The sequence below is a fragment of the Microtus oregoni genome, unplaced genomic scaffold (genome assembly GCF_018167655.1).
Source record: "Microtus oregoni isolate MIOR12 unplaced genomic scaffold, Mior012 000004F_ref0000308, whole genome shotgun sequence".
Classification (NCBI taxonomy): Eukaryota; Metazoa; Chordata; class Mammalia; order Rodentia; family Cricetidae; genus Microtus; species Microtus oregoni.
In genome coordinates this window covers 31,132,895-31,160,468 of record NW_024543063.1, presented here as the reverse complement: position 1 = coordinate 31,160,468, position 27,574 = coordinate 31,132,895, and the positions used below count along the sequence as shown (strand labels likewise).

General features: G+C 51.6%; 1 protein-coding gene across 1 annotated transcript; it reads left to right on the top strand.

The window, feature by feature from the left end:
• Positions 1 to 478: 478 nt before the first annotated feature.
• On the top strand, positions 479 to 18,478 carry Cpne7 (copine 7). Its single transcript, XM_041650725.1, has 15 exons — positions 479 to 802; positions 2,891 to 3,073; positions 6,841 to 6,915; positions 7,077 to 7,151; positions 7,927 to 8,010; positions 8,627 to 8,716; positions 8,975 to 9,073; positions 9,701 to 9,787; positions 10,055 to 10,114; positions 10,892 to 11,025; positions 11,761 to 11,815; positions 12,315 to 12,366; positions 12,437 to 12,570; positions 17,007 to 17,243; positions 17,859 to 18,478. The coding sequence occupies exons 1-15, from the start codon at positions 635 to 637 to the stop codon at positions 17,994 to 17,996; spliced, it is 1,671 nt and encodes a 556-aa protein (XP_041506659.1). The 5' UTR covers positions 479 to 634; the 3' UTR covers positions 17,997 to 18,478.
• The last annotated feature ends 9,096 nt before the right edge of the window (positions 18,479 to 27,574 follow it).

Sequence of the window (27,574 nt, the reverse complement as noted above, 5' to 3'; positions counted from 1 at the left end):
TTGTGAACGCACCAGGTAAGAGTGGCTGGGAGAGAACTGAGGGTCCCTCTCTGACCCTCAGTCATAGATTTTCTACCCTGGGCCTACAAATTCTGAGAGATAGGGACACCCTTTCTGCTGCCAGCTTGCACCTGGCAAACAGAGAGCTCCCACTAAGTTGCTCACTGATTCAGGTAACAATCCTCGGAGTGCAGAGCTTTGGTGCGACCCTGGGGTGGGTTGTGCCTCTCTCCGAGACTGTCTGGACCCAAACCCGGTGCCTAGGTTTCAGCAGTGCGGAGCCTCCAGCCCCGAATGAACACTATAGAGATACCACAATCCCAGAGCTAGCGTGTAACCCAGACCCCTATCTCTCAGCTCAGAGATCTAAACCCAGCTCCAAGGGGGCGGCTCTACGGGTTGTCTGCTCTCTGTTTAGTCCCTGTGCTTTTCTCTTATGGCCCCACCCCAGCCCCGCCCCTTCGCGGTCCCCTCCATCCTTTCCCCGCTGCATCGCCGCCCTACAGCCCCAACGCAGTGGCGGCCGCCTGAGACACGTGTGCCCGTGCCCGGCGGGTGTGCGGGGGAGCGCGGCCACGCCTGGCCCGGCCACCATTTCTCCGGCGCCCACCGGTTCGAGTGCAGAGCCTGAAGCATGAGCGGGGACTCGGAGCGCACGGTGGCCCCGGGGGTGGTGCCTGCACCCTGCGCCTCGAAGGTGGAGCTGCGGCTGAGCTGCCGGCACCTGCTGGACCGGGACCCGTTGACCAAGTCCGACCCCAGCGTGGTGCTGCTGCAGCAGGCACAGGGCCAGTGGCTACAGGTAGGGCGGCTAGCGTCCTGGAGCTGGGCATCTGAAGATCTAAGTGTGAATTGGGATTTGGGGCGCTGGCAAGGGTGTTCCCAAACTGGGGCTACTAGGGCAAAAGAGGAGGTGTCCACCTGCTGTGAGAAGGGCGGGGCAACAAGGGAGCAGCAGCTGAAAGGGATCTTGGTGGAAAGTGCTCAGAAGTGCAGCAGAGGGGCTCAGGCTGGGACTCCAGAGCTAGAACAAAGTGCCCAGGCTAGACTAATGAACTCAGGAGGGAGTGCGGCTCAGAAACGGGGGCGGGGGGGGGGGGGGCGGACAATGCCTGAGGCAGGTATAGGGGCTATTTAAGGTCACAGGGTCTCCCCTCTATTGGCTGCAATGCGCTTCTCACCCATGAAACAGGGGTACCTTAAGTAGGGTGGCCAGTGGTGTTAAGGCTGCTGGCTAGACCTCGCTGGTTGAGTAGAATGGAGCTGGGCAGGGCTGGACAGCGACTCCATCTTTCAGATTCAAGTCGCCCAGCCCTGTCACCTGTCTCCTCACTGGTTAGGAGAAATTACAAATTATATGCCAGCGGCTATCCTTGTGGGCAGCAAGCCCCTCCCCACTCCTTAATGCCCCCTGCCGACTCAGATGTGAGTGCCTGCCATCAGCTTGGGGTTTTTCCACTGGACACCCATAAACCCAGGGTAGCCAGCATCTTCAGGGAAGGGTGCTTCCCCGAAGTCTCTAGCTTTCTTCAGCACTCGGCTCTTAGTTCTGGGCCAGGGTCAGGGATTTTGCCCATGTTCTGTGCTGCACAAAACCCTTTCTCACCATCTCCCATGGGGTACTGGCTTTACCTCAGGAGTGAGAAACTAACAGGCACAAAAGACCTGAGCCTGTTCGAGTGCCCCCCAACATCAGCTCCGGGGCACTCCTTGGCTGCGGTAGTCATGTGTAGGAAGCAGGGGAGAAGAGCCAGGGAAGATGTTAGACAGACCCCGTGACTATTGTGGGGATAGCCAGGGAGCCTAGGGTGTGCAGAAGACCCGAGCAGTGCAGGGGGAGACATTCTGGGGTGGTACCTCACTTAACGCCCGCTCTGCATGTTTACTCTGGCGTCTCAGGGTATTTTTTAGGCTCTGGGGCTGAGACATCTTGTGGTTCATTGACCTTGAAGATTAAGGGCCTGCCCCAAACCATGTGTTTAAATTCCTAGACGGTATTGGGGGGCTTCTGCTACTCCAGGCTATTTAAGGGCCATCTTGTGACCCAGGTCCTTCCGTAGCATTTTGTTGCTCGGTCTGCTTGCTGCCTGGTGCGTGCATTTCCGGGAAGGGCCCAGGCAGACCCTTGTTTTGTATGCAGAAGCCTCCATGGTGAGGGGATTTGATAGTCTGTTAGCTGAAGTTTTCCATTGGTATATGTACTGGAGGAGGGCGCGGAACTCAGTGGGAGAGGCTGGTGAACCCAAGTCCCTCCAGCAGGGACATCTCTTTGCCACTCAGCTGAGTGCTGGGGAAAGGTCTCTGCAGTGGGCTTGCCCTGCCCAGGGTTGGAATCTGATTCTGTCCCTGACATCTTGGTCCTTGGGCAGAACTCTGCTGGTCTCTGAGCCTCAGTTTTTTCCATCTGTAACATGGGGATGGGCACGAGATGAGAGGATACGGAGAAACGGTAGGCTGTGACTGGCTGGGAAAAGGATGTTCCTTGGGGCTGGAGAGATGGCTCAGTGGTTAAGAGCACTGACTGCTCTTCCAGAGGACCCGGGTTCAATTCCCAGCACCCACATGGCAGCTCACAACTGTCTGAAGATCAGTTCCAGGGGATCTGACACTTCACACCAATGCACATAAAATAAAGTTAAATAAACCATAAAAATATTTAAAAAAAAAAAGAAAAGGATGTTCCTTTATCCAAGGCATAGAAGTGCCACTGGTCAACGGAGTGACCCTCTGGGCCTGCAGCCTTCTGTACACAGGTGGGAGATGGGCCCCATCGGTGGAAAACAGGCTTGGAACAGCGCAGATGAGTGGGAAGGGAGGTGGCGGGAACCCAGGTAGATCTGCGGGGAGGTCCCACCTGCGGGGTTGGCTCACAGGATGAGACTTGTTGCAGGTGGACAGAACCGAGGTGGTGAAGAGCAGCCTGCATCCTGTGTTCTCCAAGGTCTTCACTATTGACTACTACTTCGAGGAGGTGCAGAAGCTACGATTTGAGGTGTACGACACCCACGGGCCTAGTGGGCTGAGTTGCCAAGATGACGACTTCCTAGGTGGCATGGAGTGTACCTTGGGGCAAGTGAGTACCCAGTACCTTGGGAGGGAGGAGGTTAGGAGTAGCTTCTAGCGCAGCAGTGCCCTCTACTCAGGGATTCTGCAGGGATGAGCTTCTGGCCCTGCCCACCTCTGCTCCTCTTGAAAAGGACTTGTGTGTTTGAGACAGCCCAGGCTGACTTTGAAGTTGAGATCCTCCTGCCTCAGGCTCCTGGGTCCTGCTGTTACAGGAGTGCTCCAGCATGTCCTCTATTGTTTGTCTTAGACAGTCTCACTATGTAGTCCTGGCTGCTCCACCTGGCTCTGTCTCCCGAGTGCTGGCATTAAAGGTGTGTGCTACCAATTCCGGCCCCTTGCCAATTTTTAACAATTTATTTATTTTATGTGTATGGCTGTTTTGCATGCTGTTATGTCTGTGTACCATGTTCCTCCCATGTCCTTGGAGATCAGAAGTGGGTGTCAGAGTTGCAGACAGTTGTGAGCCTTTATGTGGGTGCTGGGAGCCAAATCTGGGTCCTCTGCAAGAGCAGAGAGTATTCTCAACTGCTAAGCCATCTCTCCTAGAATTTTTGTCTGTTTATAAAGGAATGTGCATACATGGTGTGTGTGTGTGTGTGTGTGTGTGTGTGTGTGTGTGTGTAAACAGGATGTCACATAGCTCAGGTTGGGCTTGAACACCCTGTGTAGCCTAGGGTAACAATGAATTTATGATCCTCTTGTTTTCATTTCTCCAGCACTGAAATTATAAGCATGCAACTCCATACCAGTTTTAGTAATTTTGATCTGGGTTACATGCTCCTATGTTTCCAGCAGGCCTGTTCTGGCATGTCTCCCTCCAGCCCCTGCCGAGCCCTATCATTGGGTCTTTGTACCCATTTCAGAGAAGTGTTCTCACAGAAATCAACAGTCATACAATTTTCCCTTAAAGATAGCTAGGTAGGAATGTCCCTCATTCAATAGAGTGTTTGCTATCATGGGTTTTATGTCTCCAGTGCCACAGAAAAAGAAGTAAAGGTGAGAGTCAGAAAGTTACGGTTGCTGGGCAGTGGTGGTGCGAAATTTTAATCCCAGCACCCAGGAGCCAGAAGCAGGTGGATCTGTGAGTTTAAAAGCAGCCTGGTCTACATAGTGAGTTCCAGCCAGGGCTACATAAAGAGATCCTGTCTCAAAGAAAAAAAAATTAAGGTCATCTTCAGTTATATGGTTAATTTGAAACCAACTTAGATTATATGAGACTGGAGAGAGAGAGAGCACCTGGGAAAATACCTCACTTGGTAAGAGCTCTTGTTGCACAAACCTGAGGACTTGAGTTCAAATCTCCAGCATTAGAGCTTGCTGACCACTGATGTAGCTCCAGGTTCAGTGAGAGACTCTGACTCAAGAGTGATGGAAAGGACACCTGATGTCCTCCTCGGCCTCCACGCACACATACATGCACACACATCTATTCCTTCCCATACATGGTAGTGTATGCCGGAGATTCTAACTTGGGGTGTTGAAGGTGGGAGGGTCCAGAGTTCATGGCCACCATCAGACAGGTCTCAGACAACACCAGTCTGAGCTACTGAGATGTTGTCTCAACACGGGAAGGAAGGGAGGGAGAGAGGGAGGGAGGAAGGAAGGAAGCAAGGAAGGAAGGAAAGAAGGAAGGAAGGAAGAGAGTTAGAAAGGGAGGGAGGGAGGAAGGAAGAAAGAAAGGAAGGGAGGGAAGGAGGGAAGGAGGCAGGGAGAGAGGGAAGAAGGAAACCACAGCTGTAGTGGCTCGCACCTATAACCCCAGCCCTCAGCAGGCTGAGGAAGGAGGATTACCACCAGTTCCACATGAGCCTGGGCAGTATAGGAAGAGCCCATCTTAAAAATGTCTTCATCTCCCCCTCCTTCCCTGTCTCCCTTCCCTCTCTCCTTCCCTCCCTCTTTTCCTCCCTCCATCCTCATCCCTTCCCTCCCCAAACCACTCACCTCACCCTTTCACACTCACTTTTTTCTCTTCATGCTGAGGCACCACTCAGTGGCAGTATTTGCAAGAACTGTTTGAGGTTCTGGGTTCTAGTTCCCACAAGGCGGGCAAGGTCTCCATATTTTTCCCTGCAGCTGGGGTTAAGGGGAATAGTGCATGAGGCTATCCTGCCCGGGGGACTCCACTGGCAGTCCGGAGCCACTGTCCTTGCCTTTTCTCCTCTGTTGTCCATGTGACGAGCACTTTACTGCTGCAGTTACTGTGTGTATGTCCTGGGCCGTGTACCACAGGATGTCCTTCATGTTAAGGAATTGTTTGTAGACAGCACAATGAGGCACCGAGATGGACAGTTTCATGTGACTGTCTACTGACTAGATGGCCATTTCCGTCACTCTGCAGGCTGCCTTTTTCTGCCAGTGCCCTGGCTGTTTCCTGTGTGTTAACCCCATGGGATGTTCTGGGTATCTGATTCTCCATCCCAACATCATGTGTGTGACTCATCCCTGCCACTGCCTGGTCAGGGCTCATTCTCTTTAGATCTTCTTGCCATCCCCCTTTATATAACAGAGGCTGAGATGAAGTGGGGGCACAGTTCCTCCAGGTTCCTACGGAAGATGGCAGTCATAGATACCTCCAGCACATGCACACATGCACCACAGTCTAGGTGGGATAGGTAGATGATAGATAGATAGATAGATAGATAGATAGATAGATAGATAGATAGATAGATATGCATGGCCACATGTGGCTGGATACATACAGATTCTGTACTGGAACTCATCTTTGTGCACTGAAGTCAGCTTGGCTACTTGTCAGGTACCACAGACTCTAGCTCTTATTTATTATGTATACAGTGTTCTGGATGCTGGATATATTGTACTCCAGAAGAGGACACCAGATCTCATTACAGATGGTTGTGAGCCACCATGTGGTTGCTGGGAATTGAACTCAGGACCTCTGGAAGAACAGTCAGTGCTCTTAACCCTGAGCCATCTCTCCAGCCCGGACTCTAGCTCTTTTTACCATCACCCCTTGGTCTCCACCAACCACTAGCAAATGTGAGGCAGGCAGCTCTGCTGGGGGTCAAGGTGGTAGCTACCCTGTAAACAGAACCATCCGCCTTCACACACAGAGAAACTGATTTCTCCAGGGAGACATGAAGGGCTGTATTCAGACCAGAGCCTGCTGCCCAAGAGGGTTTCCTCAGTCTTGCCTCTCAGGCTCTGTTCCCTGCTAGACAGGTGATATGCTGTGTGAAGGCATCATTCAGTTAGGGGTGCATGCTCCGGGGTGAGCTATCTAGCCAGTGGGTGTGACAGGAGAGGAAGGGAGGCCAAGCTGGGAGATGAATTCTCTAGGAACTGAGCATTGGGGCTCACATCTGAATGGCCCCCTCTAAGCAGGCACCTGTGCAGAAAAGTCAAGTGTGCTCCTTCTGCCACCCCAGGGCCACTCTGACTTGTTTGGGACAGTCGGGATCCAGGGTGGGGCTCAGAGCTATTCAACCAGCCACTTATAAGGGTTCTCATTCCCAGATCAAAGAATAGAATCAGGCCAGCTGTATAGTGAGGTCCTGACTGAGGGTGGATGCCCTAATGAATCTGCTCTGGTGCCCTGCACATTTGCTAACTGCACGATGTGTGTACCCCACAGGCAGGTGATAGGATGGCCCAGGAGATGGCACACAGATGCCCAGTAGAACTTTCTGGCATCAGCAGGAAGGCTGCTGGAACCCAGGGGATGGTGGGGATCCAGTGAGTGCAGAAGTAAGATCCTACGGGGGTTGAGGACCATCCTCTTCCTGCTTTATCCCTGCCGACTTCTTTGGTTTCCAGATTGTGGCCCAGAAGAAAATGACACGCCCATTGCTGTTGAGATTCGGCAGAAATGCTGGCAAGTCCACTATCACGGTGAGAGCCAGAGCTGAGATCTTCCCTTCCTACAAGGCTTAGGGGAGGGGGTCTTGGGAGGTGAGGAGCGAGGCCTGCTAGGAGAGACCAGAGCCCCCTCAGGGAGAGTGGCCGCTGAGACCGATGACCTGGAGCCCACGGATCCCATGTGACACCCTCAGGTGATAGCCGAGGACATCTCTGGGAACAATGGCTATGTGGAGCTCTCCTTCCAGGCCAGGAAACTGGATGACAAGGTGAGGCTAGGATCCACTGCATGTTGGGCTCTGAGCCCCCTGCAGACTGGCTCGTGGTGAGAACCTAGTGCCTGCTCAGCACGGACCTCTTCTACGCTTCAGAAACAAGTGACATGATTGATGGCTGTGCGTGGGGCCGTTGGCAGGCTGCTGTCACCGTGTTCATTGCTAACTGTTGCGTTTTACAACTGCCACTGTCATCACCCTCACCCTCCCAGCCACAAACACATGCGCTCTGCCGGATGGGCAGAAAGCCTCGCTCTGCATGGCAGCGTGGCACGTGATCACCGAGCTACCTCTGGCAGAGCGCATGTTTAATGATGGGGAGAGAGACCCAGGGAGGACAGTGAGGTCAGTGTCGTGAACTGGGACTGAGCCTGCTTCATAGGTTCTTCTCCTGGGGTGGGAACTGACCCTGAATAGGTGCCCGTCCCTTCAGAGAGATTTAAACCAGGACCAGCAAGGGTGGGTGGTGTGAACAAGTGTTTAGGCACCAGGAGTGAAAGAGAGCGGGGTAGGGGCTGTGCGCACACTCCTGGGGCCACGGTGGGTGCATCAGAAGTCAGCGGAGGCTGCAGATGGTGAGTTCTTATCTCTGTGGGCTCTCAGGGAACAGTAGCAACTTATTTTATGCCTGGGGAAATTGAGTCTGGAGGGGGGAGGGAATGAAACAATGAACTGCAAAGGATGAAGCCAGCATCCAGGCATAAGGGATGGGGCCATCCTCAAGCCTCAAAGCCGGCTAGCCCCCTTGCCAGCCCATCCTCTGCTCCAGGACCTCTTCAGCAAGTCGGACCCCTTCCTAGAGTTGTATCGGGTCAATGACGACGGGAGCGAGCAGCTGGTGTACAGGACGGAGGTGAGGTGCCCACTGCCTGATGACAGAGGGGCTTCCGGGGTCAATTGAAGTGACCTGAAAAGGGCCCAGCGTCCTCACCGGGGGAGGGGGGGACTGAGGGTGACCACTTGACCGTGGCGTCTTTACATCTTACTCTCTTTCGATGGATGGAACAGCTGGGTGGAATTGGCTCTGTCCGCCCAAATTTAGCGTGGCAGCTTTGTTGTCCCCGGTCCTATTTTTAGGCGTACCTGCTTCCTCCTGCCGGGAAACAGGATTTTAGTTAGAGCGGGGAGAGAGTTTCCTTTTGAGACAAATTAATTTGAGTGAAGAGAATCTATTTAAGGAGAAAACAGCTGAGTGGCGGGAACGAGGCAGAAGCTATAAGGGTCAGGGGTGGAGGGAGTGGAGAGCGGGAAGGTCTGTTCTACACCCAATCCTGTTTGGAGCCTGAATTGAACCTAGCGATACCCACAGTTTCCATGGGGTCGGGTACATGCTGCCAGTCAAGCGCCCCTTCGCAGCTGTTTTAGGTCAGGACGCTGAGAACCCTGTACCCTGGCTAAAGGACCCCAGGGTTCCCTGGGCCCTAGCTCCCTTGGGGTTCCCACCCAAGTCAGTCTTTTCTGGTCCACAGGTAGTGAAGAATAACCTTAACCCAGTGTGGGAGCCCTTCAAGGTGTCCCTGAATTCACTCTGCAGCTGTGAGGAGACGCGACCTCTGAAGGTGGGGATGCAGTAGCGGACAGGACCGGAAGTGGGGTCAGGGTTAGAGCGGGTGGGGAGTGGGAACGTAGCCATAGGGTTGGGACCATGGCTCGTGGGCAGGTATCCAATTCCTCCAGAGCCACAGAGGCCTGGGAGAGTTAGGACTTATAGGAAAAGGGGAGACCGAGGAGGGAAGTGATAAATGACAGCCTGGCCAGGGCTGGAAGGGCCGCAGGTCCTCTGAGGAACAGTCCACTGAGAGGCCTGGGCTCCCCAGTGCCTGGTCTGGGACTATGACTCCCGAGGAAAGCATGACTTCATCGGTGACTTCACCACCACCTTCGCAGAGATGCAGAAGGCCTTTGAGGAGGAGCAGGTGAGTTGCTGGCCCGTCTCAGGCCACAGGTTCTGACTCGTTCTAGTGGGTCTCTGGGAGGCTAGTTATTCTACCCCACCCCAGAGAAGACATGATGGTGACAAAGAGCAGTGACACCCACCACGGGACCAGAACGGGGCCTGCAAGCAAGTGACCGAGTGAGCAACTATGTCCATTTGTGTGTCAAGGTGGGAGGGGCACCCTTCCTGGGCCCTGCCTAGCCCTCTGTAGCTGGGTAGGGTGTGGTGGGAGAATTGCCTGGAGCTCCTTCTTGGACCCTGGGGTCCCTCAGGAAGATCTACAGGCTCAGAATATGGTAGACCACAGTGCCAAAGCTGCAGTGTATGCAGGGTCTAACCTGGGCCGCTATCTCATCTGCATGGCTCCTCTCTGTTCTGTTATGTTCCGTTATATGCTCCCCTGTGGGATGGGTATGTCCCCATAGAGGCCATTCCTGACCCCCATGGTCAGGGGCCTTGTGTGCACTTTGGAGATGGTCTTGTGGAGCGTCAGGTCTCCAGCAGCAGCACTGGGACTTCCGGGGGCTCCTGGCCCCTCCCCTCTGTGGGAGGGGCTTGGATACTGCTGCTCTGGGTGGGTTTCTGCCTGTCCCTATCCCTGTCCCAGGCCCAGTGGGACTGTGTGAATGCCAAGTACAAACAGAAGAAGCGCAATTACAAGAATTCTGGGGTGGTGGTCCTGGCAGATCTGAAGGTGAGCCTCGGCCCTGCCCTCAGTCCCTAGGGAGATGGGTTGGTGGGATTAGCTTCTCCATGTTATCAGGTGGTTCTCAAAGGTAGAGCTCTGAGGTCCTGAAACGCCCAGGGAGGTTGAGGGAGGAGGAAGATGCTTCCACAGACCATAGTGCCTAGGGGAGAGATGCCAAGTAGGCTCCCTCCCCCAGTGACACAGGCCTGCTCTTCAGGGAGTCGGGTGGGGTGATGAATCATGGGTGGTTTTGCCAATGGCATTGCCTGGAAGCTCCACAGGGTCCACTCCTTCCTGGATTACATCATGGGTGGCTGCCAGATCCACTGCACGGTGAGTCTATGGGTCTTGTCTTTCATGCTGTGCCCAATCACTGGGGCAGGACCACTGCCCAGCCCCTGAACCCCAGCCCATGTACAGAGAGGGAAAATACAGTTTGTGTCTTCATTTCCCTATGTCTTCCCCTTTATGATGACCAGGAAAAGGAGGCAGGAGTTCAGGACCAGCCCTGGGCCACCTCCCACGGCAGCATCCACGGCTTACCTGTTACAAAATTATAGGGAGATAAACAAAAAACCTGGAAGAGGAAAACAGGAGTGAGCACTTGGCTAACAAGGACTGCAGAGTCCGGCTGGTTTAGCCTCGAGCAGGCTACAGACGGTAGCAAGCTGGACGGAAGGTCTAGGGGAGCCCATCACAGACTCTGCTGTGTTTATACACAGCTCCGCTGGGCTGCTGAACAGAGCCACATCCAAGGTGGCCTTGAGAATGGCCAGGTAGAAGGCCAGAGGGGACTAGGCCAAGACAGGACCATAGCAGTTGAGGGGTCCTTTCCTTTCGAGGGGAGTTTAGGTCAGAGACTCTCCCAGAGGAGAGGGTCAATGCTATCCTGCTATTCCAAGAGTGAGACTTAGGGTTTTTAGGGTCTGGGTACCCCCCTCATCTCCTGGGGGCTAGTGAGTAACTCCAGTGAACAGTCAAGCTTGCAAAGAGCTGGGGAAGCTGAGGCGCTAGGCTCTCGACGTCAAGCTGCTCTTGGGTCCCCTTTGCCTGTCCAGGGGAGGAGGAAGTGCAGGTACATAATGATGTTCATCATCCTGGCCCTTGCAGGTAGCCATCGACTTCACAGCCTCCAATGGTGACCCAAGGAACAGCTGCTCCCTCCACCACATCAACCCTTACCAGCCCAACGAGTACCTGAGAGCCCTGGTGGCAGTGGGCGAGGTCTGCCAGGATTATGACAGGTGGGACCCCACCTACCTTTCCAGGCCAGGTTGGGCTTGGGGGCTTTTCCGAAGTGACACCATCTGTAATTAACACTTGATGTGCCAGAGAGGTCAGCTCGAGCAAGAGTGGGAACATCTTTTCAGTACATCAGTGGAGGCAGACAGTACACCTACCAGACAGCCATCTCAACCGAGCCTGGCAGGGGGTACCTTCAGGGGATGGGGGGGTGATGTGTTAGTCTCTTAACATGGCCATACACCTCTTCACTGTGACACAAACCTGGAGATTGATTGGAGACCATTTTATAGAGCGGAAGACACACTCACGCAGGTTGGGGTGACTGGCTAGGCAGAGGCTAAGTGCCAACCCAGGCGGCCTGGACTCTGAGATCCTCATCATGACCCAGATCCCCACCCTGAGCGCCCTGTCCATGGAGCCCTCCCTCTCTGTGGGAGAGAGCAGAGTCCATGACCCTCACCATCTCAGGCCAGGAAGACTCCTAAGCGGGTTCTTCAGGCCTGGAGAGAAGAACCCGGGGTCAGTTCCCAGCCTTCTACTGTCAACTCTGCACTTCCCTGCCTGTGCTCATGATGTCTTTGAGCTCAGTGCCTCAATGTCCCCTATGTGGTATGCCTATGTTCCCTGTTCCTGACCCAGCAAGGCCCAGGCCTCCTGGTCTCTGTCCAGTGTCAACTTTGACTCCCCTGTGAGGGCCAGGTTCCTGAAGTTACCAGCTTCATCTTCTTTCCCAGTGACAAACGATTTTCTGCTTTGGGATTTGGAGCTCGGATCCCTCCCAAGTATGAGGTAAGAGGGCCCTGGGCTGGGGCCCTACCCCTACTCCAAAGCATCTGCCTAGGCCTCTAGTGCCCCCACCTCCCCAGGCAGGGGTGTTCTGGGTACAAGAACCCTGGTTGCCACCATTCCCTTTTGGGATGGGGATGGAGAGAGAGGAGACTCTGGCCTGTGGACCAGTGAGATGACTGATGGAGCTATAGGCATGACCCATGCTCCTATCAGAAAGACCCAGTGATAGTTCAACTGCTTACGTATGAAAAGATGGTAGGAGAGGGAATTTATTGGTTAAGGTACCTTCGAATATGTCGTTACTGTTGGGTCCAGGTGCTAAAGTAATTGCCCCACATTAGTCTCTGTCTGTCTGTATGTCTGTCTGCCTCCTTCTTGGCTTCCTCTCTCCATGGAGATCTTCTCACATGGGCCCCAAGAGCTACAAACCAACTTCTCCCAGTAAGTGGGAGTCAAGTGGATTCTGGGAAGGTCCTGGCTGACTCTTGTCCCCACCCAGGTGTCCCATGACTTTGCCATCAATTTCAACCCTGAGGACGATGAATGTGAAGGTAGGAGCTGGCGGCGGCGGCTTTGGCGGAGAGGTACATTGGGCCAGGCTCACTCCTCTCTCCCCCACAGGAATCCAGGGCGTGGTCGAGGCCTACCAGAACTGCCTGCCTAAGGTCCAGCTCTACGGCCCCACCAATGTGGCACCCATCATCTCCAAGGTGGCCCGCATGGCAGCAGCTGAAGAGCGCACAGGGGAGGCCTCTGTAGGTGACTGGGGACAGGGGCTGTGTGCATCCAGCTGTGGAACTCGCTAGCTGTGTGTGTAGTAGTGGCTAAGAGCCAGGGAAGCGGTTCTCTGGATACAGTCCAGAACAGAGCCAGCCAGGCAGTATGGCGCAGGATGAGGGAAGAGCTCAGCTCCTCAGCTGTGGCTCTCTCAAAGCCCCAGGCAGTCAGCTTTTATTTTGGGCAGAGGACTGAATTAATCTCTTCAAAGTCAGCCCTCAACTGTCTGGCACCGACACTGGTTTACCTCAGTTTCCCCTGCCTCCTGTCCCTTTGCACAGGACCACGGGTCTGTTTTCTTTTAGGCATTCTCAGTATGTGTTTAGGGTCACATTCTGCTCTGTGTAGCCCTGAGACTCAGCTGGCTTGCTGCTTTCTTTTAATTTTTCATTTTGAAAAAGAAAGTCCTGTTTACAAGCGAGCAGACTGGCACACGACTTCTGGTCCTCCACGGGCTCCTAGTGTTTACCAGTTTGTCCCTCTCTTCCTTCTGTTCTCTCTCCCCCTTGCCTGGTCCCTTTTATCCTCTCCTCCCTCCCAGCCGCTCCTGCCTCCATCCCTTCTATGTTCTAAGTGTCCTGAACCATTTGAGAGACTGAATCCTGATGTTACTTCCTCCTTAAATATCCACATTGCCATGTCTGCAGGGTGGGCCCTGTGTATATCACGTGTGTGGCAGGGCAAAGAAGGCAGCCCCTCCTGCTATCTGATCCTTATAGGTCTTCATTCTCGTCTGTTCCTTACCTTCCCCAGGTGTGGTCTGACTTGGGATTTTGCTCAGTTTTGCTTGTTCCCTTCATCTTGACCTCCATCATGACCCTTCAGACTCCACCTTGAAGCCCCACACTCTAGTCATGAGCAGTCCTGCTGCCCGGCTGCATTCTGAGCTGGGGGAGGGTGTGGAGGCCACACCTAATCTTTGGGTGGGGACTGTTGCACACCCCAGGCAGGGGCACCCTCTCCATTTCAGGTCCAAGAAGGAGGGGCTCCCACTGGTATCATCCAGGGTTCTATTCAGGAGCTGTCCAGAGTGGATGTGGGGACCCTGGTCAGTATGTCTTCTGATCAGTGTTTCCCTTCTTTTACAATAACTTTTATGCTTTTTGCTTTCCTTGGAAACAACTTCTTTTAAAAGTTGAGGTCTCAAGCCAGCCGGTGGTGGCACACACCTTTAATCCCAGCACTCGGAAGGCAAAGGGGGAGGGATGAGTTCGAGGCCAGCCTGGTCTACAGAGTGAGTTCCAGGACAGCCAAGGCTATACAGAGAAAACCTGTCTAGAAAAAACAAACCAAGCCAAAAACAAAACAACAAGAGAGCTGGGGTATCATCATGTTTTCCAAATGTAAGGAAATTACAGAGTGAGGCTGGTGAGGTGCTTCATCCCCAGAATCCACCTGGAAGGGAGGGGCAAGCCAGAGCTGCCCCTGGCTGCCCTATGTGCATCACATATCGTGATAATCTAGTTTTTTTAATTTTAAAAAATAAGAAATCACAAAATGGCTCCTGTGGATCCATCCCTGCTCAACAAATGCCCCGTCTGTCTTTTCTGAGTTAATTCTTCTCATTCTTGAGTTAATTCCAGACTTGGCGAGAAGTCACACCAGCACAAAGGACTCTCTTGCACCCTTGCCCAGGGCCGCTTTGTGTCACAGGTGCTCTGCTTCACTTTGCTCGTGTATTTTGTCATGATAAATTACACACAACTGAAAATGTGTGATTGTAACTATTTTAACTAGCCAATTAAGGTAGTGATTCTCAACCTGTGGGTCACAACCTCATTGGGGTGGAATGAGACTGTTGGAAAACAAGATATTTACATTAGGATTCTTTTTTTTGTTTGTTTTTGTTTTTCAAGACAAGGTTTCTCTGAACTAGCTCTTGTACAGACCAGGCTGGCCTCAAACTAATTGAGATCACCTGCCTCTGCCTCCCAAGTGCTGGGATTAAAGGCATGTGTTGCTGCTGCCTGGCTTATATTATGATTCTTTTTTTTTTTTTTTTTTTTTTTTTTTTTTTTTTGGTTTTTCGAGACAGGGTTTCTCTGTGGCTTTGGAGCCTGTCCTGGAACTAGCTCTGTAGACCAGGCTGGTCTCGAACTCACAGAGTTCCGCCTGCCTCTACCTCCCGAGTGCTGGGATTAAAGGTGTGCGCCACCATCGCCCGGTTTATATTATGATTCTTAACAGAAGCAAAATTACATTTATGAAACAGCAACAAGATATATATAGCTGGAGGTCACCATGAAGAATTGTAACAAAGGGTCGAGGTGTTAGGGAGACTGAGAAGCCCTGAGCTAAGATTTCTGAGGACATTCACACATTCTGCAAATACCCTGGTTTCAACATTTCTTAATATCACAGGGAGATTCTGTACCTGCTTGCTTAAGCGCTGTCGTTTACTGAAAGGTGCTTTAAAAAGCTCAGTTCTACTCACGCATACATGTAGTGTGTGTATGTGTGTGCATGCGTGCACATATATGTCTGAGACAAAGTCTAGTTATTCAGTCTAGGCTGGCCTTAAACTTGCAATTCTGCTACCTCAACTCCCCAAGAGCTGCAATTACAGTCAGATTTAGTTTTCATTTGTTTCTTTGAGACAAATCTTGCTATGTAGCCCTGGCTAGCCCGAAACTTTCTATGGAGACCAGGCTTGCTTCAGACTTGCAGCAATCCCCTTGGTGAATTCTTTCGGAGCAGATTGTAACTCTGATCCCCAGATATCAGCAAATGAGAACCCCTTCCTATATGACTGAGATTGCCTTCTTACGACCACAGAATGAGTGTCCCCTTCAGGAAGTTCCTTTCTAGTAGGTGCTGGGGCGTCGAGTCCAGTCTTTGCACAGTAGGCAGAAACTTCATAGCCAGCCTAGGAAAGTTTAATTTGTTTTTAGTGGTACTTATTTTCTTTATTCATCTGTTTTTGAGACAGGCCCACACTCTATAACCCAGGCTGGTCTGGAACTCACTACGTAGCCTAGGCTAGCCTTGAACTTGCGACAGGTTTCCTGTCTCAGCCTCTTGAGTGCTAGAAGTACAAGTGTGGGCCAACACCACACATTGTTTGTTTGTTTCTTTCTTTCCCAGTGTGTAGCTCTGGCTGTCCCAAAACTCACTTTGTAAATCAGGCTGGCCTCGAACTCAGAGATCCACCTGCCTCACATAGTTTTTTCTTTTATAGCTTCTGCTTTTTTAAACTTAAAAGAGTTTTGCCTAAATGCAAGTCTTTGCACCAAGTGTGTGCCTGGTGCACAGAGGTCAGAGGGCATTAGATCCTCTGAAACTGGATTTATAGATGGTTGTGAACCTCTATGCAAATGTTGAGAATGAGCCCATGTCCTCTGGAAGAGCAGCCTGTGCTCTTACTGATGAATCATCTCTCTAATCCTACTTGTCTAGGTTTTTAAACATTTTTGTAATGTTTTTTATATGTATGAATGTTTTGTCTGCATGTATGTCTGTGCACCACATGCCCACAGAGGCTAGAAGAAGGATGTAGGATCCGCTGGAACTGGAGTTATAGATGGTTGTGAGCCCCTGCGTGGGTGCTGAGTATCAAATCCTGGTTCTCTGTATGAGTAGTCAGTGCTCTTAACTGTGAAGTCGTCTCTCCAGTTCTGTCGTCCAAGTTTTTAAGAAAATGATCATGGTGTTTGTTTGTTGGTTGGTTGGTTGGTATTTTGAGACAGGGTTTCTCTGGATAGCCCTGGCTGTTGTTTGTTTTTTTTAAGACAGGGTCTCTATATGTATCAGAGATGCCTGCCCTGCTTCCCTAGTGCTGGGATTAGAGGCATGCACCATTACACCTAGCTGGGTTTTGTATTCTTTTTTTTTTTAATTTATTTATTAATTGTGTATACAGCATTTGCCTGCATCCCTGCAGGCCAGAAGAGGGCACCAGATCTCATTACAGATGGTTGTGAGCCACCATGTGGTTGCTGGGAATTGAACTCAGGACCTCTGGAAGAACAGTCAGTGCTCTTAACCTCTGAGCCATCTCTCAGCCCTGGGTTTTGTATTCTTAACAAAAAGGATGGACTTCTATTTGAAACAAGTCCCGCTCTTGTCCTTCTTGAAGCATGGGCTGGTCATCCTGGTGTCAGGGTGTTGGCTCCCTCTCTATTCAGGAGTCCTTCTCTGGTGTGAGACTGGGCTCAGGCCCTGCTTTGGTGGCCTTGTCTGTAAAGTGGATCCTGCAGTGCCCTCCTGGAGTCACTGGCCATTCGGCAATGAGGGCTGGAGCCTGAACCTCACTCTGCATAGGGCCGACCAGAATTTACCTGTAGTGTGCTCCAGCAGAAATAGTCTTAGAAAACCCTGGGCACTGAAGGGGCTCCTCTTAGTGTGGGCTGGAACTGGCTGTGTGGCTCGGAGAAGACCCAGAGACCAGCACCCCGCTTCTCCCCTTTGCCCTCAGCAATACTACATACTGCTGATCCTCACGGACGGTGTGGTAACTGACATGTCAGACACACGAGAGGCCATTGTCCGCGCCTCCCACCTGCCCATGTCCGTCATCATCGTTGGGGTGGGCAACGCAGACTTCACTGATATGCAGATCCTAGACGGGGATGATGGAGTCCTGCGCTCCCCACGCGGTGAGCCTGCACTCCGCGACATCGTTCAGTTTGTGCCCTTCCGTGAGCTCAAGAACGTAAGTGGCTGGAAGGGGGACGGCACTGAGGGCTGGGTCCTGGGGGTGGTACCCGCTGTTCCATGCATGCGTGACTTCCTGCTCAGGACACGGCCCCACCCTGTCTGTGTCCAGCCAAAGAGCAGCCCCTTGGGATGGCTTCCTAGTCAGTCTTTTTCTCCACCTTGATTAGTGCCTGAGCAGTGAGCTTCTGACCCCAAAATCTATGACACAGAGAGAGTAGTAGGGGTTCCGTGGACCTGACACACAGCTCCCCACGCCCACTCCACAGTAAAAACATCACATGGGTCTCTCATACATGCACATTGCAAGTTTCCATGAGGGTTGATACCTGGCCCCAATTCACTTGTGCCACTTCCTGTTGTGCTGGGAGAAATGAATGGATGGGGGTCCCAGCACAGACGTCCTAGGCACTTGTGGGCACCATCAGGTGTTGCTAGAATACTCTAGGGGCTTGGTGGTAGCATTTTTCAGTCTGTGTCTTTAGTAGAATCTCAACTAACTTCCAAGTCACATGTCCCTTAAGTAGATTTGAGTCCTGGGTCTGTGACCCAGAAAGGGGGGGATGAGGATATAGAAGGCCCTCAGAGGTAACCATACTGTCTCTGAACCCAGGCGTCCCCTGCGGCACTGGCCAAGTGTGTGTTGGCCGAGGTGCCCAAGCAGGTGGTTGAGTACTACAGCCACAAGGAACTGCCTCCACGCAGCCTTGGTGTCCAAACTGGAGGGGCCGGTCCCAGCTCAGCACCATGAGGGTGCCAGGCAAGGGGGCCCTGAGCAACATGTCCATCCGCAGCACCTCCTGAGCCCCCAGAGACCCCTCAGAAACTTCCTGTCTAGCCCAGGCCCCAGCCCTCTACTCCTGTGTTTTGCTGGTCTGGTTGGTGGCCTACTCCCCAAGATGAAGAAATCCTCATGGAGTAACAGAAATCAGCAGCTCCCCCCGTGCTCGCGCCTCCCTGCACCCAACAGGCATGGAGCAGGGTTTGCTGAGAGAACTGGAGGGGCCCTGATGGCCCAGCTATGGAGGGCATCCCCAGGCGAAGGGGTGGTGGAAATGGAGATTGATCCTGTGGGGAGAGGCAGCACCCCAACCCTTGAGGACACCTAGGCCTGGGCACCTTGTCCCCATAGATTTCTCTGTCCTGTGTGGTGCCACCCCCACCTGTGCGCATACCTGAGAGCCCAGGAGCCTACGGGGTCTACGGGAGGTGGCTTTGGGCGTAATAAAGTATCCCCTCATCCTCACCTCCTTGTGCCTTTCTTCAGGGGATCTGGTGGGACTGTCCCTGACAGTAAGGATTGTGGGTCTCTCCGTCAGTGTCTCCTGATGTGTTGGGAGGGAAGAGCAGCCCTGAGTGACTTGGCTGGCACTCAGGATTCTCCATGTGCCACGAGCTGCTGGCTGAGGGCAGCATCCACCTGTCTGAGTGGGGGTGAATTTCTAATTGAGATTTCCTCTCAATTATCCTGTCTGAGAAAAACAAATTGTCCCAATCCTGAATCAGACCCGCCCACCTATCAATCTCCCTATCCACTCTGGGGTTATTTTTAGCTACTGATTCATCTCCCGTTAAGCCCAGATAATAGGCATCACCATGGTAACCTGGCTACGATTCTGAAAGGGCCAGTGGATTGTGGTCTCTTTGGGGACAGAAAGGACACCAGACAAATATATTATCCGTGGATATATGGGAAAGTAGAGCCCCAACAGGGTGGGGAGACTGTGGGTCCAGGGTGTTACCCCTGGTCTGACCCAGTCCCCACAGTGCAAGCGCCTGACAGTTCTAGAAATCTTGCCCAGAGTTCTTTGGTGAAGCCAAGGGGCCTGGAATCCTAGCAGCAGGTGGCAGAGAATGTGGGAGGGTGTTATGCATGTGGGAGAGTCAGCGTAGTGGGCTGTGGATGGCTGCTGGCCCGAGAGGTGAGGCAGGGACAGTCCTGAGCGTCGGCCTTTCTAGAGAAGTATCAATTCTCAGGTCACAAAGCAAGGAGGAGGTGAGTGTCCTTCAACACTGGAGGAACTTGAGAGAGGGTGCCAGGCTCTCACTCCGCAAAGAAACCAAGACTCAGACGGGTGGAGGGACTTGCTTTGCAAAGTTCCTGTTTACACGCCTTTTACTACATGAAAAGTATGTGCCATATGATTTTTGTAATCCCAAGGCGCTTGCGTGAAACGAACCCCTGAGAAGGCAGCCAGAATGTGTTCCCAGATGTTCAGAATCTCCCTACTTAAACTGGAGCCTCGGTCTTGAGCATCCAGCATGGGAATGACTCTAGGGCCTTGGGTGAAGTTTCCAAATCGGCCAAACTGGGAGTCCTCGAGTGGCCAAGAGACCCACAGCCCGCCCCACTGGGCCCTGCCCTGGAGATGGACTCCAGCATGCTGTGGGACCAGCCGCTCCTCTGCAGGCTTGGAGGTGTCTGCTTGTCAAGCTGACTAGCTCTAGCTTTAACACCTGTGGACTTTTAACAGCGTCTGACCGGATGCCTCTCCATCTGAGGTGGTCCTGATCCTTGCTCTTTGTTTACCATAGATGAGCAAGGCTTCTTAACAGGGCTTTGAGTTTATTCCATCGAGAGGTGGGCTTACATTCCGTCTTTTTGAACTTGGGAGGACTTGGGGTCCAATGTAGCTTAAGTGCTAAGTGGTCCCAGCACTCAGCAGAGGTGGTGGATTTCTCTAAGTTCAAGGCCAGACTGGTCTATGTTTCTGTAAATTCTGGTCAGCATAGCTACATAGTCTGAAAAACAAAACAAATGCTAGGTAGTGGTGGTGCATGCTATTGATTCCAGCAGAGGCAGGCAGGTCTCTGTGAGTTCAAGTCCAACCTGGTCTACAGAGGGAATTCCAGAACAGTCAGAACTACATAAAGAAACCCTGTCTCAACACTGCCCCCAAGTCTGCTCAGTTGAGATGTTAGCTCTAAGGGGCTACCAAGCCAGGAACAGCCCATGGCCTGTGTCATGAGAATAAGCCCCTGGCCCAATTGGCTCCAATCCTGCAGTAGCTACATGGCTAAACAGTCAGATGGCCTCAGGGTACCCATTGTGGTCCCCCTCTCTCAGACAGCTAAGACTCAGCCCTGGCTGATGTCATTGCTGGCAGAGGAAAGACCTGAGGCAGAGCCACACAGCTGGTCAGGCAAGACTACTGACTTACAGAACTGATCAAGAGGACCCATCCATGTTCCTTATGCTCTGAGCCCCATGCTTCAGCTTGACCCGTCATGCCCTTCGACATAACATATAAAGCAGGAGGCTGGATGTGTGATGTTCAGTCTGGCATGGGGTACCAGTTCTTTGTCTGAAGGAACAGCCAGCCAAAGCTCCATCCTTTGTGTTCTACATGGCTCCCACCTCAGTCTGTTCCCTCCTGTAGAGCCCGCCGGGCCCCGGGCACCAGGCTCTGCCTTGTTGGATTGCAGCCCATTCTCTTCCTTATCCGTGCTAAGCTAGGCAGGATGGAGGGGGTGGGAAGGACTAGCCCCATCAAGGCTGTTCTTTCTCCTGCTGCTGAGAGGAAGTGCGGGCAGAAACCTGTGACTAAGTGCTGGTAATTGGTGTGGGGGCTGAAGAGCCGGCAGACAAGCCCCACGCAGCCCGGCCAATCACATACGAGCTGTGAGTGAAGCTTGTTCCCTTCGCCACCTGCCACCCCTCGCCTGTCCTTCTGCTGGTGGACCCCCTCACTGGTGGGCAGTCAGCTGACCCTGGGGGTGTGTCCTCTCCGCTCCTTCTCCTCTCCCTTCTACCTCTTCCCCCCCTCTTCTCACCAGATCTCAGCCGCCTGCACACTGTAGAGTATTCCTCCTTTCTCAGTACTCAAAGCTTTTGCTTAAACAACACCGTGTTGAATGCTCACACCAACACCACATCGTGGCCTACTGTGAGTGCATCATGAAGGGGAGCTGAATTCAGAAAAGTGAAGCAATTTAGCCAAGAAACACAGCAGATTCTTGAGCTGGGCCTTCCATGCTGACTCACAGGCTGCAAAGCCCAGACTCTAGGTTATGTGTGTTTAGGCACCTGTCTGTGCGCATGCAAATATGCATGTGTGTGTTGTTTTACCATGTGTCTGAGTGTGCATGTGTGCACTTGGGAAGGGCCCCAATCTTCAGCTGCGTTACTGTTGAAGCCTCTTTGCAAGACTCTTCCAGTCACACTTGGATTGGTCTACTCTGTGAGGTTTTATCCCAACGAAAGCATCTGGATATAGAGAGGAACGTATCATTTGCAGGGTCTAGGTGAAGCGTCTATCTCTCTTGGATAGGTATGTCAATTGACCTCAATTTGCAGATGGGCACTGGGGCTTGAAGGCCAGTGCAAGAGAGAGCTATGCCCCTCACCGCAAGGATGAAAACTGGGGTGTTAGTTGAGTGTGTGGAGTTTGCCATGGATAGCTCAACCCCCCATTTTACAACTAAAGACAGACTTTTAGCTACAGAGGTAGGGTAAGCAGACAGCTGTTTGGGGCACTAGGAGTTTCATTACTTTTTGGGCTAGCTGGCTATGCTGTGGGGTAGGCACACTGATGACCAGGGGTCAGTGGACTAAATCCTCCTAGAACCCCTATGTTGAACATAATGTCTCCAAGACACAGCCCTGGGATAGGGGAAGGGAGGAAAGAGGCCTTGCTTGGACTCTTGTCTTTGAGCACATCTATTTCAGAAATCAAGACAAGACTCAGGGACAGTATGCTAAGACACCCCCAGAGCCAGCTAGCCTCTTCTGGCTGCCTCTCTCTCAGCCAGGCCACACTATGACCCTGGCCAGGCCTGAGGACTAGATCTCAAGGCAATCCTTGGTGAGATTTCAGGCTGATAGATGCCAAGAAGATCTCAGTAATCATGTGGAGGGAAGAGGGATGTGCTGGTCTCTTTCTGCTCATGCAATTTCTCCTTCCTCCCAAGACCATGAGTGGTCCATGATGTGGGAGAGTCTTCTGTTTTGTGTTGATTGGATACAATCATTGGATAATAAGGAGACTGCCTTGGCCCTTTGATAGGACAGAAAATTAGGTAGGTGGAGTAAACAGAACAGAATGCTGGGAAGAAGGGAAATGAGGCAGACGCTATGCTTCTCCTCTCCAGGACAGATTCGATGAAACTCCAGCCCAAGATGGACGTATACTAGAATGTTCCTGGTAAGCTACCACCTCATGGTGCTACACAGATTATTAGATATGGGTTAAAGCAAGATATGAGAGTTAGAGCTAATGGGCCAAGCAGTGTTTAAATGAATATAGTTTGTGAGTTGTTATTTCGGGGTATAAGCTAGCCAGGCGGCCGGGAGCTGGGTGGTAGGAAGCGGCCCACTGCTCCTTCTACAGGTCCAGGCTCCTAGCACCCAATGGACACAAGGTCATCATGTCCTTTGAGACTCCATCTCATTCCTCATTCCAGCCTACATTACCAAGACAATCTGCCCTTACTGGCTCAGCATCACTCACTAACTATTGCTGTGGCCCGAGGCACATGTCTGTGCCTTTTTGTGGTCTCGCAGCACCTCCTGATGCTACCACTTCCCTAACTGATCATGAGGTGCAGCAACTGTTTTGTTGGGCTTTAAGTCGTATGCAGATGGAATCGTGGTGCATTTGGCTCTCGTCTCACCGTCCCGGAGGGTCCAGCGTCTCTAGTGTTGGGAGCAGTGAGACCCCAGATTCTGAATTTCTTGTAATCCCCTGATCTGAGTGCCTACAGCTGCTCTGAGCACGAGACCTTCAGGAGTTCCTGATGGCAGGAGAGTGGTTTCTGGTGGGTTTGGCTGGGGCATGGTTATCTCTATATAATCTTCCCCTGAACACAATAAAAGGGGCATTCTTGGGGAATTCAAGGATGACCCATGTTGCTGTCTCTCTGTCTGTGTATTTTAACCTCCAGCCCCCTTGCCCAAAGCTCGGTAATTGGGTTCAAGCACAGAGAGCCATTGGACTGTGGGCAGGTTCCTCTTTCATGGCATCTGTGTTGTGCCTCCTTCTTTAACTCCTGGGGATGCCTTGGACATCCCTACCCTCAGTTTTATCAGGCTGACCTGCTGGCCAGAAGGTGAACACAATTCTTTCAGGAGAGGTACCCTTCTAGGGGCAGATCTCATCTCAAACACTTGCTCTGCGTAGTGTTTTCAACTCAGCCCTTCGGGGCATGCGGCATGCGGCAAATCCTGGGGCCTGACTTGCATTTCTTTCTTTCTTTCTTTCTTTCTTTCTTTCTCTCTCTTTCTCTTTCTTTCTTTCTTTTGCAGAGAACCCATAATGTAGAACATTTCTTTTTTATTTATTTTTTTTTATTTTATTTTTTTTTAAGAACATTTCTTTCTCTGGTGCTGAGATACAGTGCTTGTAGTCCACATGGGCTTTTGTTGTTTTGAGACAAGGTCTCACCACTTAGCATTGGGTGGCCTGGAACTCTCTACATAAACCAAGCTGATCTTGAACTCCCAGAGATTCACCTGTGGCGCCTATCTCCTAAGTACTAAGATTAAAGATGTGCCCCACCACAATGGGGTGTTTGTTTTATTTTGAGTCAGAGTCTTATTTATATAGGTCATTTACTGTGCAGCCAAAGATGACCTGTGACTTCTGATCCTCCTGTCTTCACCTCTGGAGTGCTGGGATTACAGACATGCACCATCATGTTGGGTTTTATGAGGGCTGAAGATCAAATTCAGGGCTTTGTGCATAAGAGGCAAACACTTCACCAACTGAGCTACATCCCCAGCTCATGGGCTCTTTTTGGAAAAATCACTTGCTGTCATAAGAACTCCCATTCTGAGGACACGTCAGAGGGTCCCAAGTCAAAGCTAATGCTGCCATGTTTGTGACCATTATAAATGGCATCTATAAGGAAGTCTGGGGGCCTCTCTCTCTCTTGGCTGTGGCCATTCAATTATCCTTTGAGTATGAGGACTTGGTTGCTAAGAGCAACCCGGCAACCAGGACAGACTCTTCATTGGCATTCTCATGTGCTTATCTTTTTTTTTCCCTCTGCCTCCTTAGTACTGGGACTAAAGGCAAGCACCCCCATGCGCCCAGCTTCATTTAGTTATACTAACTGTTAGGCTGAGAGACCCTGCTCAGGGTAAGTGGGGGCATCTCTGCTATACCTTTCTGCTCGCTCAAAGCTCTCTGCAAAGGGCTTTTAGGGAAGCTGTGGGCTGTGGAGATGGCTCAGTTGGTAAAATCCTTGCTGTAGAAGCATAAGGACTGTGGCTTGGATCCTGGGAACTTGTGTGAGAACCCAGGTGTCCTTGTGTGCATTTGCAAGTTCAGCACTGGTAGAGACAGAAGCTGGCCATGGAACTCCAGGTTCAGTGAGAGACCCTGACTCCAAAAATAAAGTGGAGAAGCTAAGACATGGCTTAGCAGTGAAGAGCACTTGCTACTCTTTCAGAGGACCCAAGTTCAGTTCCTGGCGCCCACGTTAAGCAGCTCATAGCTGCCTGTAACTGCATCTCCAGGGAATCTGACACCCTTTTCTGGCTTTACAAGCTCTGGCACACACATATATACACATAAACAAACAAAACACTTTTTAAAAAAAGAGAGAGGAGGGTGAGTGGGGGAGCGGGAGGGGATTGGGAGGAGGGGAGGAAGTGTAAATTTTTGAATGGAAAAATAAAACAATAAAAATTAAAAAAAAATTAAAAAAAAACCTTACCTTAAAAAAGCGGAAACTGAGCCAGGCGGTGGTGGCGCACGCCTTTAATCCCAGCACTCGGGAGGCAGAGGCAGGCGGATCTCTGTGAGTTCGAGACCAGCCTGGTCTACAAGAGCTAGTTCCAGGACAGGCTCCAAAACCACAGAGAAACCCTGTCTCGAAAAACCAAAAAAAAAAAAAAAAAAAAGCGGAAACTGATTAAGATAGCTGATGTCAACCTCTAGTCTCCATAGACACGGACATACAATGCATACATATTTATATGCACGTGTACACACATAAACACATACAAAGGGCTCTATAGTATGTGACATGTAAGGTTGCATCAAGAAATCAGGAGTAGGGGGGCTGGAGAGATGGCTCAGAGGCTAAGAGTACTTACTGGCTGCTCTTCCAGAGGTCCTGAGTTCAATTCCCAGCAACCACATGGTGGCTCACAACCATCTGTAATGAGATCTGGTGCCCTCTTCTGGCCTGCACGCACACATGGAGGCAGAATGTTGTATACATAATAAATAAATAAATCTAAAAAAAAAAAAAAGAAATCAGGAGTGGGGTGGACCTAAGGGATTCAGGCCACGTGGAGGATGGGTGGACCTGTGGGATTCAGGTCACATGGAGGATGGGTGGATCTATGGGATTCAGGTCATGTGGAGGATGGGTGGATCTATGGGATTCAGGTCACATGGAGGATGGGAGGATCTATGGGATTCAGGTCACATGGAGGATGGGTGGATCTATGGGATTCAGGTCACATGGAGGATGGGAGGACCTATGGGATTCAGGTCACATGGAGGATGGGTGGATCTATGGGATTCAGGTCACATGGAGGATGGGAGGATCTATGGGATTCAGGTCATGTGGAGGATGGGAGGATCTATGGGATTCAGGTCATGTGGAGGATGGGAGGATCTATGGGATTCAGGTCATGTGGAGGATGGGAGGACCTACGGGATTCAGGTCATGTGGAGCATGGGAGACACAAATAATGGGAGCGTGAGAGACCCACAGACACAACAGGGCCCCAGACATTAGTAGGCCCCAGACCTTATCACAACTGACTCCATGATGGAAGTGCCATTCAGGCCATAAAACTCAGCATGTAGACAGCACCACCTGCCAAGATGAAAACAAAGACCTAATCCATCAAAGTCCAAAGTTCTGGGAAAGTCTCAAAGTGCACTACCCTTGCTTTTTGACGTCTGTAGTTCCACTTCTGGCTAACTGTGCTGGTTAACTGAAGTGTGTCAACCCAGAACATGGTTTATGTGCTTGAAAATTCACCCCGAGAAAGGCTCAGTGCCGCACTGGGATCCCGAACACCCGGTGTAGTTGCCAGCCAGTTAATAGAGACTTTGTATTGGCATAAATCCAAGTTCTAACAGTCTTCTCTGGTGAACACCCCACAGCACAGGGTGAGAGAAATGCTAGTTCCGTCCTTGTCTGGGTGGAGATACATAGATATGCCGCTGTTCAAACCCATGAACTTTTGTTGTTCCTGTTGTTGTTTAAAGATTGATTGATTGATTGATTGATTGTGAGTGTCTATCTGCATTATGCCTGAAAGCCAGAAGAGGGCATCAGATTCCACTATAGATGGCTGTGAGATGCGGTTGCTGGGAATTGAACTCAGGACCTCTTGAAGAGTAGCCAGTGCTCTTAACTGCCAAACCATCTCCTCAGCCCTCTATTGTTTGTTTGTTTGTTTGTTTCTTCCTTCCTTCCTTTTTTTTTTTTTGAGACAGGGTATCACTATGTGGCTTTGTGTAGCTTGGAACTATGTAGACCCGGCTTGCCTTGAACTCAAAGCAGATTCATCTGCCTCTGCTTTCTGAATGCAGGGATTAAAGGTATGTGAGCACCCAGAAGTTATAGGATTCTTGCTTAATATGTGTGAATCCCTGGCTTCGGTCTCCAGTGTTGCAGGTCATCCTTTTTCCCCTCTGCAGGGAGTTCCTGTTCTGTATGCCTGATGCCCCACCCCTGGGTGCCTGGACATTGGAGTTTAGCCATTCTGGCCTCTTAGCTGGACTGGCAAGCCTCATGAGGATCTGCAAAGTTTTCACCCAAGAAAACAGAAAAGCAGGGCTTGTTCCCTCGCTGTCTCTCCTAGGGTAGGCTCCATGCTGCCTCTGCATTTCATTCCAGGGTACCCCTGGTCTGAGGTAGGCAAGCTGGGCTTGGCTTTTGACACCAAGGCTCTGAGGGGGCCCTGCCTCAGACCTGGTGCCTCCCTGCTTGTGGGCTATCATTGGGGATGAGCACTGGCCACAAATGCCACAATGTCTAGGATTTAGTTTCTTGGCATCTGGATGCCTTCGTGTTCCATACTGGGACAGGCAGAGGGTTTTCCAGTTCTGCACCCAGACCCTGACTCACTTGTGTGGTCATATGGCTCCTGTTGCTGAACCGCCGCCTGCAGCAGGAAGAGAACACCATCATGTTGCCCTGTCCTGCAAGAAAACAAGGACCCTTCCCAATAGCTGAGCCAAGGCCAGGGGTCTAGAGGGCGTTGTTCTCATTGCGGAGCATGAGCAGACAGCTGGTAGAACTGGCGCTAAGGGAAAATAGGACGGAGCTCCAAATCAACCTGTACTAGAGCCAGCTACTTGAATCCGAGCACGCCTTGGCTCTAAACCAGGACTGGCTCTTTGTCATATTTCCATCAGA